General features: G+C 40.8%; 1 protein-coding gene across 1 annotated transcript; it reads left to right on the top strand.

The window, feature by feature from the left end:
• Positions 1-193: 193 nt before the first annotated feature.
• On the top strand, positions 194-12,590 carry CKAP2 (cytoskeleton associated protein 2). Its single transcript, XM_065653845.1, is given in 10 exon segments — positions 194-268; positions 2,517-2,601; positions 4,963-5,038; positions 6,830-7,644; positions 8,684-8,870; positions 9,447-9,614; positions 10,161-10,233; positions 10,964-11,351; positions 12,240-12,371; positions 12,373-12,590. Coding segments are annotated over 10 exon segments (2,082 nt in total). The 5' UTR covers positions 194-207; the 3' UTR covers positions 12,470-12,590.
• The last annotated feature ends 1,115 nt before the right edge of the window (positions 12,591-13,705 follow it).

Genomic DNA, 13,705 nt, shown 5'->3' with positions numbered 1-13,705 from the left:
CCCCCGCCCAGCGGCCACGGCCGCGCGACCCCTGCCGGCCCGGCCGCCGCCACCAGGCGCAGCCGGTACCGCACTGCCCTCCCGCCATTGGCCAGTTCAAGTCCCGCGGCCGGCCCAATCAGCGAGGCGCTGTGCGGCGGCCGATTCAAACGGCGGCGGCGGCGGCGCGCGCCAGCCTTCTCAACCGCCTTTTTATCGCGGGCGGCCATGGCGGCGAGAGCCCCGCTCCGGCTCCCGGCCAGCCGCAGGTCCGAGCCCGCGAAACGAGGTGAGGCTGCGGGGCGGGCACTGGGAGACAAAGCCCCAGGGGCCGAATGGCCCTTCATTGCCGTCCGCGCGGAGCCGAGGCGCTCGCTGCCGGGGCTGGCTGTCGTTACCGCCCCGCGCAGTGGCGGTTAAGGCCGCGGCGGGTAAGGGGGGAGCCGTCGGCAGAGGCGAGCTGGTCGCTTCTCCTGGGGAGAGGGAGGTGAGGGCGGGTGGCTCAGGCAGGGCCGGAGGCCGGGCAGGGCTTGGCAGCCGCGGCCGTGGCCTTAGAGCTTCTGAGCGGTGCGAGCGGGTCGATGAGAGTTCGCCTTCCCCTCACGGGGCCGGGGCCGGTGCTCTCCCCGCCAGGCCGGGCTACTGGAATGAAAGCCTTTCCGCGTGGTGAAAGGCACGCCTTAATTTAACAGCATCCTATTGAAACAAGCGAATGCTCTGATCTAGACTGACATTTTTCTGTTTATTATTTTCTAACCGGTTTGGAGTTGAGGACACCTGAGTCTTGGAAGCAGCGGGTGCCTGGGAGGCTCTAGGATGTGCGCTGAGCTTGCTGCTGTGCAGCATCTCTTGGCAGGTGCACCTCTGGTGTGCACCTCTTCAGAAGCAGGTGATGTACAGTGACTCTCTTTGAGGGTGCCAGAGCACTGGAGCAGGCTGCCCAAAGAGGTTGTGGGGTCTCCTTCTCTGGAGACTTTCAAAACCCATCTGGACACATTCCTGTGCGATCTGCTCTGGTGAACCTGCTTTAGCAGGTGGGTTGGAATAGATGATCACCAGAGGTCTCTTCCAACCCAAACCATTCTGTGACTCTCAGGCTTCATTCAGTGTGAGCTGGGACATCTGTGCTAAAAATGCGCTGTATCCAAAGTGAAATGCAGCTTTGCCGCAAGCCTACGTGTCAATCCACTCTGCTGGCTGTGTGTTTCAGGCTTTGATGTGTCAGTGTATAAGAAAGAACTTCCCTTTCTCAGCTCTCCTATACTAGAAGGAGGTTCTTAAGATAATTATCCCATTATGTGGGATGACAACTTATTACCATGGAGAGTGCACAATCAAGTGCTTCTTTTCAAGATTAATATTCAGGCTCTCAAAGGCAATAATGTTTTAGTAATTCTTACTGTCTGACCTTAAGTAATATACCTCAGCATTGAGGGAACATGTTGATGGACTTTGCAAAGACTTCTGAAGTGTGAATCAAGAACAGTTGGCAAGACAAAATATGAAAGATAACATGTTCAAACAGATTCAGATGGGGACTTGTGCTGGCCTAGGAGGGCCAGAAGTTGGGGTTTATATGTGAGTTGATTAAAGACTTCCACAGTTGAATGAGCCTGTCTGTTATGGGGGATGGTGCAATACCATGAGATCCTGAATGCCATAAAGGAATTGTTATTCTGAGTCACAGATAATACTTCAACTTCTTGCTCTTACATCCTGCTGCATGTCAAACAGTTGTAAGACTTGGAGTCTTAACTGCCTAGGGTGGCTGTGTGGATGCTTGAGCTTGCTTTGGGTAGCAGGACCATCTTATCTCAGCTGCTTCCAGCAAGCCAAGGTGACAAGCTCCCTGTGGGAATAAGGAAAGGTCTCTGAAAAAGATCAACAATGTGGTCCTATGAAGCACTGAAGTCTGGCGTGCAGGCAACCAGTGAAAACATGGGAAATAGTAACCTGTGCTGCGATGGCTTTCTGTATTAAGACAGCGACAGCTGGCTTAAGACCACTTCAGGAGCATTTTTGTGCTGTTATTGACATTCCCATTGGTTCAACATTTGTGTAGATGACAACAGAAAAGAAGCAAATGATATTACAAATGGTCAGTTGGGCTCATGTGCATGGTGTTTCCTGTGTGTGCTATACTTATCTCACTACTGTCACAAGTGAAAAGTGTGCTTGCTGTAAGTAACAGTAAGCATGTGAAATACTGGGCAGAAAACTAGAAGGTAAAAGAAAGAGCCTGATTTCTTCAGGTCACAAAATCATGTTTCATTTAGCCTAATGCAGCCAACCAGCCACCTTGTATAGCTGTGAAATTGCATTCAGCTGCCACTTGAAAATAGCTTTTCTCAAGAAATGAGAGAATCTGTAGGACATCATAAGATGTGAATATTAAAGATTTTCTTCATCCACAGTGTTTGTTTTACAGTCTTGATGCTTTTCTAATTGCACTTCTTTATTTTTCTAAGAGACAAAGTTTCTCTGGCATTCCTGTTTTAGCTGAAAATGTAATAAAGTGTTTGTTTTTAACCCACTAGAACAAAGACAAAAAGTTGAAGAGTATCGATCAAGGAAAAAGACCTGTTCTGGTGTGCTCATTGAAGAAAACCAAGGATCGATCAGGTAGTATTCTGCTATGGCTTATGTTACTTTAGAAAGGTCCCTGGTCGCTGGGAAAGAGGTAAATAGTCGTTCTTACAGAGAACCTGAACCAAAAGGCGAGACCACGCAACTGAGATTGGAGACCACATGGATTTACTAAAGTCCTTTTAAAGTCAGAAAATGCTAAAAGTTTTTGTTAAGCAAATGCGTAATAGATGCAATTCATGAAGTGTATTAGCATTTCTAGAGACTGAGACAGGACAGAATGCCTTCATGGCAGAGCTCTCATTTCAGACGCCACTTAGCTGTTTGCCTCTATAACCTTCCTTCTGCAAATAACTTTTTCCCTCTTTCTACTTGGGCTATGCTGCACATGTTCACAATCCACTTGATCTAGCTTCATTGTATTTTTATAATTTCTGAGTCACTATTTCATGCTGAAAGCAAAATATACTGTAATAAAACCAAACCTGTGTGATGGCCAGCAGGTAGGTGTCGTGTTCTGTAAACATAGTGTGGGCACCTATCACCAATTAGTAGTGCTTCTTTTTATTTACTTGTATTTAAATTTTCTTCCTGTTGCCTAAAGTCTGGACGTTTACTATAAGAGCTTCCAATAAGCAACAGAAGCTTCTTTAGAGAACACGGTGCTGTGAAGGAGTATAGAGGGTTCCAGCTCTAATATTAGTTCATGGTGTAGCTTTGTCACTTATCTTAATGTTTTTGCAACTGGTACATTTCAGTCTGAAATTTGTTCCCATCTAAATGAAGTATTGCCTACCGTTTTGTGCACTCGGGGTGGTGTGGTGCCATGTTCTACAGCACAGAACTACTTGGTAGTAAAAATCTAACTGAACAATGACCTTTGAATATAAAATATGCATAAATGACAAGGATCAATATAATCTAAGATTTGCTCTGTGTAGCAGGGAAAGGCAAATGTTTTCATGTTGTAGAAAGCTATCTTGTGTTAGAAAATGGTGCCAACTATTTCATTGTACCAATACTCTTAATTTAGCATTTGATCTACTTTACTTTTCCTTGCTTTCAGTTTCTTCTCTGGCTATTAAATACTATGGCTCTTCATAGTCTTCAGTTAACAGATTGTTTGGCACCATCATGTATGTGGGTATGACTAATGCTTTTATTTTGCAGCTATTTCCCTTTTGTAAAGCTTTCACTGTTACACACTGTTGACTACCTGAAAAGAAGGTTGTAGCAAGTTGGGTGTTGGTCTCTTTTCCCAAGTGATAGGATGAGAGGAAATGGCCTCAGGTTGTGCCAAGGGAGGTTTAGATTGGATATCAGAAAAGTTTTCTTCACTGGAGGGGCTAACAAGCACTGAAATACAGGTTGCCCAGGGAAATGCCATCCCTGGAGCTGTTTAAAAGACATGTAGATGTGGTCCTTAGGGACATGGTTTAGTGGTGGATTTGGCAGTTTTAGGTTTGCAAATTGACTCAATGATCTTAAAGGTCTTTTTCAACCTAAATGATTCTATGATTCCATGACTTCTGATTAGGTCCCTTAACATGTGTTCTCTACCACAGGTGACATGGAGGTGATGGCTTGAGGCAGACTGTGTTCTCCAGCATTTCAAAGTCACTAATTATCTTTTTCATTAGTGTACCTTCATTTACAACTCAGGTAGCTTCCAGAAGACTGTCTGATGTAAAGATATTGGTTGCTAACTGGAATGTTAATTTCCAGTCACATGCAACAGTGCTATGTGTTTCATATAATGAATCATGCAGCATTTGAGGAAGAATTTGGATTTGTAACTTTAAACTGAGGTGTTTTTCTTCTGAGCTGTCAATACATTTTCATAGTTGCTAGGAGACAATACTGGTCTTGGAGGTTTTGTTACTTGCTGGATAGTGTGATGCCAGCTCTGGTACCTGACAGTAGGTTTTGGAACCTGTCAGTGTGGAAGGAACTATGTGTCCTTGTCCAGACTCACCTCAAATGGCCTAGCCTCTGATGGCAGTAGCTGAGCTTCAGCTCCTTGTGCTGCTTCCTCTTCCCCCTCAATTGCAGCGTTTAGAAGCTTGACCTTCTCTAACAGATGTATCAGGCCAGACACGTTGGTGCTCATCCTTACACATGAGAATGGCATCTGCAGTAAATCAGGTCTGTCCTTTTCTTCCCTTCTGGTAGCCAGCTTTTTGTGTGCAAGAAGGGATGTTTTGCAGCCTAGACTCTGATCAGTGGTTGCTTAGCCATTCATTTTTTTTCTGGAGGAAGAGTATAAACTGAACAGAAATGTTTCAGTGTGAATTCAGCCTGCAGCTTGCCACCTGGACCACGTGAACTTACTCTAAAAATACATTGCTTTGTTATGTTGCAGGATGATTTAAGATGTCGTCTTTTTTTTTTAAGCAGTAGCAGAACTAGGAGAGCAACTAGCAGTAAACTGCAAGGCAAAACACAGCTCTCAGCATCTCCAAAGCCAGGGATGGTAAGTTTTTGATTGATATGCAAATACAGATGGCACTCTGTTTCTGTGGCTACAACATTCCTCTCAATTAAACTGTATTTAAGTAGTTTGCAGGTGCAGAGTTGCAGTTTGCCAGAACTTTATTTAGTGACTGCTTAATATATGCTTTTTAGAGAGCTTTTCACATTACTGTATATAATGCATCATATTGATACTCAGTTTGTACCTGACCAGAGAAGGTATTAAAGAGGATACCGTGATTGCTGAAATGATTATTCAATTTTAACAACTTTTCTTGAGACTCTCAGAACTTTTTTGATATATTTTCACTCTTCAGGGAAATTATTTAAAATCTGCACAAGGTCTTTAGAACAGAGAATTCTTCTATTGTATTCTGTTACTTGGAAAAACACCAAACACCTAACAAAACTCACAGTTGAATGTGTGGTGATGCTGGCAAATCTAGTGTAATCAGAAGTAGATACTAATACCAAATCAGAGTTCAAGGGAATACTTTCCCCTATATCATTTTGTCTCATTTTTCCAGAATTAAGATGCACATGGTTGCACTGCTTAGAAATAGCAAAATACAGATTATTCTCCAGACCTGTTCACAGAGAAAGATGAAGAAAAAACTAGACAGAAAACCTGTGTTTGTGTTAAATGGTTTTCAGTCTGGGTTCCAAAAGATTTGAGAGACCTGGGGTTATTTAAGGAGTAAATTAAAAACCTGAACGATTCAAAACTGAGTGTTGAGGGGAAATTCCAAAAGCGAGAACGAAGGGTTTTTTTTTTTTTTTTAGAAATTTCCTGAAGGGAGATGTTTTGGTCTGTGTTAATGTCTGACATGATTTTTAAAGTTGAATTAAATTACATAGCTTCCTTAAATCTCAGCCCTTGTACTCAAGCTCTAGTTATTGGCTTGTTCAAATCTAACTTCGAACCATGAATGACAGATCAGGAAATGAGATGTAGTGTAGTTTTCTTACAATTCAGTGGCATCTTCCTTAAAGGAGAAGAGTATCAGTTTCTGCAGACTTCCAGCTGTCATTCACTATTTGTTTGTTTGTGGGTTTTTTTTCCTGCCTTTGGATCTTGGGTCTTTGAGTCTTCCATAAGCTGCTGCTTGGACAGTGCTGAATTAGTTGCTGTCAAGCATCCTCTTTGGACGAAAAGACTAGGTCCCACTTCTCATGGCCTCTGGGCTAGGGTTATGCTGAGAACATATGGTTGAGAGTTTCAGGGAGTAATAAGGTCATATAAAATTCACGTGTCTATTAACTACAGCCTCCTACAGCTTATTAGTAAGAATAATTCTCCCTCTTCTGGTGACATAGCCTAATGCCCTAATTAAAGGCTTTACTCACTACCTTGTGTTAGTAGGGTATCCACACTAAGTGGAGGAATGATGTCGCCATTAAGTGATGGGGTATGCACGCTGAGATACTGCTTTTGACTATATAAAGCCTAAAGCAAGCTTCTACTTTGACTCTTCTTACAAGGTGATTTTTGGCAGTTAAAAGCCAGCAGTCGCTTAAAGATGGTTTTCTTTCTTTAAGAAGAGTGTAGCCCTCAGGCCTCCTTACTTCCAAGATAGAGTTTAAATAATCCATGTTGTCTTTGTGAATTCTGCAACAATAGTTGACAAATATTCTACTCAGTATATATACACTACTTTCATAGGTACTTTTAAAGTGGCACTTACTGTTAATCACTCTAGTTCTGTGAATGAGTGAAAGCCTCTTTTGGAAACAAGTAACATGTAACGTGAATGTATGTCTAACATCTCCATGGATATCACTCTGATTTCAGGAAAATAAAGAGAATGCTAATAAACTGTCATGGGACCAATCAAGTGGAACCTCAGAAAAAAATGTTACTTCAAACTCTTCCACAAGCACACTGACAAATTCCATATTAGGTGCAAAGTATAATCCTGAAGATCATGCATCTAAGAATGAAGTCACTGAAATAAAATCTCAGCATGTGTCACTTAGTAAGTCCTTCTTGCAAATGAAAAGCATGAAAGAGAAGGAATTGATTGCAGAAACAAAACAAAATTCAAGTGTCAGCCTACCAAAGAAACAAGTGTTTGGTACATATCATGGCAAAATTATCCCATCGAAGATAAACTCCTTCCGAAAAGTACCAAAACATGAGGGGGAAGAGAGTTCCTTGTCAGATAAAAAGCTTCCTTCTGCCACCAGACCAGCAGCAAGTTCTTTGTCCATGAGCAGCTGTAGTATAGTTGTGAGGACCGTCAAAGTCACCAAGTACCATAATTCTGTAAAACCACATGGTGCCTTCCCATTGCAGAGCAAACAATCTGACAAAGCTGCTATTAATAGTCTGAAGAAATGGCAACTGACACCTGCTGTAGTGTCAAAGAAAGTAACAGTCCAAAAAATGATCAGTGAAAAGGGACCACAGCCACCGAAGGCTGCTTCTAACAATTTTGACCGCAGAGCTCTAGGAGTGAAGAAATGTGCAGATTTTTGTGAAGATGCAAGACCAGAAGCTCCAGCAAAAACAGTTTCTGTTGTTCCTGGTACAAAGTTGAGACAGGATTCTAGAACTAATGGCAAGAGTAAATATACTCTGCCAAAAGAGACAGCAGAAGAGAGAAGGTAACTGCATTATTCACTGTTGTAGCTTGATCTTGGTATTTAGACCTTCTTTCCAAGAATATATATATTTTGATCTATTTCTTGGTGTAAATGTGCTGGGGAAAAAAAAAGGGAACGGAGTGTTTGAACTTGATGCCCAAGGGCAACAGACTTAAACAGTAGACTTAATACTGAGAAATCAGGATTCAAGCTAATTATAGCAGCTCTTCAAGCTTACAGCTTGACCTGTGTGGTTATAAATAAAAAGTGTATATTGCTCAAGCTCTCTGGTTTTTAGGCTAAGTGTTGTGACAGCCTTAAGCATGACAGATACTCTTGTAAGTGAATTGTCATGCATGCTGCTGCTTTAGCAAAAAAAGATGGCTGATGCAAGGTAAATATGTTGATGGGCTGAAGGAGAGCACTTGTCAATGACATTTTTCAGCTCAGTGACTGCAGCTTAGACAATGGGGTGAAGAAGATTGATAATCTGAAACTTAATTAGTATTGGCAGAGCTCCCTGTAGAAAGTCACTTTTACTGAAAATTGGTGCTCCAGGGGGATGGGGTTGAAATGAAGTGTATAGGAAGACTGAAATACAGTCTTCATCAGTTTTATACATCACTTTCAAATTTTAAAAGCTGTGTTCTGGGTTGTTCTGGGCTGTTCTCCATGCTTGGTGACTTTAGAGATAGTTTCTAGTTTTCTGGTTTGAAGTGAGATTAGGGAAGAGAGGTGGCACAGGTGAATAACTCAGAAGCATTTTTTTACCCTCTCTTGGGAAAAAAAGTGTCTGTAGCCTAAGGCTCTTGCTGCTTCTGGAAAGGGGGAGATGTAAGTGTTCTGACCTGATAGATACCTAAAGCAGATAGTGATACGCATGGTTCTGAATTTTCCATGCAGGTCTAAATGGCAACTGTGTTCCTTTTAGGATAAAGAGAGAGGACTTGAGGCCTATCTGGAAAGTATGTCTGTGTATGACTTAGCCTAGCTTAGTGTCAATCAACATAAAAAAAGATAGAACATCTGTCACTTCACCTAATAATCTTCTTAAATGCAGAGCTCGCCTGGCTGAATGGAGGGCATCCAGAGGAAAAGTGATGAGGAGACCTCCAACATGTGTGCTTCTGAGACCCAAGTCTAAAAGGGAAGAACAAGAATTGTCTTCTGGCAATTCTTTAGAGCATGTATTACATAGTGAAAAGGTCAAGAAGACTCTAGCAGAGTGTCTGCATTTAATTGAACAGGTATTTGGTCCCTTGCCTACCAAGTTCTAATGTACAAGACCCTACAACATGCAAGTCCTACAGCCATGCTGGACCTGGGAGTCAGATGCAGGGGACTAATTGCTTCCCAAGTTAGGCAGTATCATAGCTCTTTGCCAACACCTGAAGAAGTTGATTTTCACTGAAGCTTCGCTAACTTATTGCACTACTTAAGAGTAGGCAATAAAGGTAACAACATAGTAAGTAGAAAAGCTATAATGTAATAAGAGTAGCTACAGAGTAATCTAAAGCAAGTTTGCATTTGCAGAAACTTGCACGGACTTCTGGAAAAGTCCGTTTTAAGTAATTCTGAAGATGTCTGCATTTGACTAGCCCTTCTACTTGCTTACATACTACTGTATGAATCTCATTTGGAAGAATAGGTGAATGACAATCTTGTTGAAGTTCATAGTTCAGTCTTGGAAATACTTGCCATCTTCAACTTTCAGGGTTATTCTTCAAAGAAAGAAAAAATACTTGCCTTCTAGTTCAAAACCAGCTAAAATACAGCGTCTCAAAATGCCTGCATTTAAATGTCTGCTCTTGTGTTGACTTTAGGGATGTCAAGGCGATGAAGTACGTGCCATGTTGGAAGACTTGACACAGAGCATTCCTGGGGCTAAAAAGCTTGCAAAATATTGGATCTGCTGCATGCATCTTGAACAGATGGGCCCTCTTGAAAAACTTATTGCTGTCTATGAGGAGGCCATTTTGGCAGGAGCAGTGGTGAGCAGCTTGTCTTGAAGTTTGAGATTATACAAATATAAAGGCATGAAAGTATGGTATATAAAATCCAGCTACGTCCGATTTTTAATATATTCTTTTATAGTATAAGGAAAGCCACAAGCGACCTACTTGAACATAAAAAAAATGGATTTGTTTTGCTCTGCAACCACTGTAGGTACTTTCTACACTACTTACTACTTTCAAGAAAAAAGGTTTAGGATCATCAAAATACCATATGATGTTCTGCCTAGAAGAAATTAAGGACTGAGACTTCTAGTATCCCTAGAAACCCAAACCAATTTAGTTTTACATTTATCGATGGACTTAATTCCTGTGCAAGATCTCAAGGCATCAAATACAGTCTTAGTGCACAAAATGCAGGATTCACATGTGTTCTAACGTGTTCCAAAGAGCATTAAATAAAGGGTTTGTAACATGAACATCATGTGGTCTGTACCACTTTCCCTGTAACTGTTATACCAGATAAGATGAAATGATGGTTAATGTTGGAATTCTTTTTTCTAAAACAATACAACTTTTTTCCAGCCTAAAGTTGAACTACGACACGCGCTGATAGATACTATAAAAAATGGTGAAAGCCTTTTTAAGTCTGGGGATGGTAAGTCTGAGCACTCTGACCTAGTTAAATGTCTGGCTTTTCAGGCAACACAAGCTAACTGTTTAAACTATTTGTGCCTATATTTAATTCTGTCTCATGGGAACTTCTCTGTGATAATTTTGTACTCAATTATCTTTGAAACCAACCTTGACTAAACTAACACTTTTCAGTTGTGGGCATGTTAACATGAGTAGTGGAGATGCTTTCATATTCAAACTTTCTACTTAAACTCTATCAAAGCTGTACTGTCCAGCTATTTTAGCCTGATAAGCAAAGAGTAAATAAAAATATATTTGTGAGCTAAAAATCAGTTGCCTCTGATGCAAACTGCTTCACTAGCAGATGGATGGTCATGTTATGGTGTAGTGACAATTAAAGGTGGTAAATATTCTGCTTTTGGAAGCAAAGCAGCCATATACATTCCTGTTCAATATAACATAACCTGACAAGTATTTGGCTCCAGAAACTGGCCGAAATACTTGTTCAGAGCTGCTGCACTTGGGAAGGAAGAGAATATCTTCTCAGGATGTACTTAGTCTGAGTTTTCGGGTTGCAGGTTCTCAAAGGTGACTAAAATTATTAGTAACTTCAATTGCTGTGGTTCAGACTCAACACATAGTGAACTTTCATTCTCATGTAAAGCTCTAAGATTTCAGAGATCTCTAAAACATTAACTTCTCTGTAGTTTCAACTAATCTTATATGTATTTTCTTCAACATTTTGATTTTAGGGAGAAGTGTGACAGAAGCTCATTTAAGTGAGGTAGTGGAAGTCAGCAAGGAACCAAATTCATCTGTAGAGCAGGTTCAGGAGGCCTTCAAGGATCTTGACTCTGACAAAAAAGCAGAGGGTGATGACAAGAAGGCAGAAACTAGCAGTGAAGTGATCAAAGAAGAAGAAATGCATTTAGACTTTAAACCAAGAGAAGAGATCTTGCCAAAAAGCAATAAAAAGCACAAGACCAAGGAACGCACAAAAAAGAAAGGAAAACGTGAAACACAAGAACAGAATGAGGATGGGGAAAAAGATATAGCCCAAGTAGTTAATTCTCCTGAGAAGGAAAATGACACATCTTATTCAATGATATACAATCCATCTACCACACCATACTTGGAACGGTAAGATTAGTTCAAGTAACTATGGAAAGTTTGCAGTTTCTGGGGCAACAGTAATGTTTGTGTCCTGTTGAAACAGGGAAGCACTGCAATTGTGAACAGCTAGTTAAAAGTTCTCAAGAACTTAGTTTATTAGGATTGCTTCCTCTTCCTTCACAAGGAAGTCTTGTAAAATAAATTCCTCTATTTACTCAAGCTGTTTTGCTTTTTGAATGCCTTGCTATAGAGTAATCAAACCTCTTTGTGGCAGCGACATAAATTCCAGGTTTAGGTTCCTTTCCCAGAGCCCACATGGCAGTAGATGTTCTACACTGAGCTAGGTAAAGAGAAAGTAGGTGTCTCCAGTCCTCCCTTTTTCAAATGTAGATGTGGTTGTATGTCATACAACACAGAAGTGAACAAGATGTAACTGTCCTGTGAAGGTTATCTTAATTGTATCCTGAGGCAAAAATCTGGGTGCTAATCTCATGACAAAACAGATAACATTTAAATAACTTTTTGCCACAAGATTTTTCTAAGACAGTGGACTTAGGAAAGTTGTGCTCAGCTTTGGCATCTGATGAAGCTGGACTCATGGCAGCTCTCTGCTATCCCTCATAGCAGGAAGAACATATTCCCCCTGATGGAACTACTGGGGAATCTACCTTTGGAAACTCTTTTCAGGAGATTCTCCAGATTAAAATATTTTGACCAAGGAAAGAATTGTATGTCTGGTTTTAACTGTATGAATAGGAAAGGGCCTATTTCCCATTTCCTTTGGCTATGGGAAGGGGAAAGTGTTGAAAAGGAATCATGACTTGCTGTTTTTACTAGGTGCTATGGTGCTACAGAGGTAACTGTATGATGGTATGCCTATGTTTAGTGATTTTTTTTTTTTTTCCTTTGTGTGAGGATGTATCATGAAGCAAATGATTCCAGTGCTAAAGACCTGAAAGTTGTTACCCCTTTGCGATATTCTCAACGCATTCGGGAGAAGATGTGCAAGCTGTTGGATACTGTTCAAGATGAAGATGCATTTGTCTCCATTTGAACAGCTGGGAGAACTGGAAACAAAAGCCACTGTATTTATCCACAAACAGACCAATGCGCTCAAAGAAACAAGTGCTGAAGTAGAAGAGTAAAAAGTAGCATTAAATGCTACAGGAGGGTTAAAGATTGGACCCTTTTTAAGGAGAGCTTGGGTGGTGTTAGCTTTTAGGTGCTTTGAGATAGGAGCTATCTAAAACTTGTGTGGATGGCTTAAGAGTGACTGCTGGAGTCACTGAACTTTTGAATTTAAGTTTCTGCTTTTTCAGAATTGTGGTAAATCTGGTCTGGTTTAGTACTTTTAAACAGTGTCTTCATGTTAAATATGATTCATTAAATATTGAATTAAGGACTAGGTTAAACACTTCATGTAACAATTTGATTTTAGTATAGTGCTAATACCTACTGTTCTCCTGTTGTAATTCCTATAAAATGTTTAAACTTGTATAATCTAATTTTTAGGTAAGAAAAAAAAATAATGTAGGCATTCCAATAGGGCAATATCTACTACAGCAACCTTTAGTTTTGAAAACTGAAACTACGTAGTAAGGTGTACACTAAGTTTAAACTGTTGTATCCATTTTTAGGGGATATTTCAACAAAACTGAGTTTAATCCCTTTAGTAACCAGGATTATTCATGATGAAATCTCCCTTAGATGAGATTTGATACACTAATTGCTATGTGTCTGTTCTAATGTTGATTTGCATTTGTCTGTAATATGGTAGACTTATTAAACTAATCAACTGAACTGTATTTGTTCTTTATTTATGGGCTTTAGGTTGGAAACTAATTATAGAACATGGCTGTAGGCCTGAGACTGGAATTCTGGAAATTATTTTAGTCTGTTCTTGGAAATGAACTGTCAGAGCAGAACGTAGTGAAATTTCTCACATTCAGCAGAATCTGAGTGTTTCTATATCTTCAGTATGCAGAGCTTACATGAACTGTAACTTTAGCTGAGTATTCAGATTTCAGTGTTAAACAGACCTTGGTCCTCATGGCCAGCTAGAATCTTCAGTTTGCAGAAGGGACACGCTCTTCGCATCTAACAAGATACCAAACTTTTAAGTGTACCATTGCACTATGTTTTCTTGAGAGAATCTTACTGATCACTGATAAGCAAGTCCAAGCATCCACTCATATTACTATAAGGAGTAACACAGGATATGGTATAGGCAAGTGCTTCTGGTTCTCTGCTGTGGAGGAGACACCTCTGCTGCATCTCATGGACCATGTGACGACATCTGTGTCATGTCAGTTCTGCTCCCTCATGGGCAGTGACTGGGACTGCATGGAGTCTGGCTCAGGGTGAAGGGTGTTTTGGTTTTG

The sequence above is a fragment of the Caloenas nicobarica genome, chromosome 1 (genome assembly GCF_036013445.1).
Source record: "Caloenas nicobarica isolate bCalNic1 chromosome 1, bCalNic1.hap1, whole genome shotgun sequence".
NCBI classification, from domain to species: Eukaryota; Metazoa; Chordata; class Aves; order Columbiformes; family Columbidae; genus Caloenas; species Caloenas nicobarica.
Note: the sequence above shows the minus strand (reverse complement) of the source record. Positions and strands in the feature narration are given on the sequence as shown.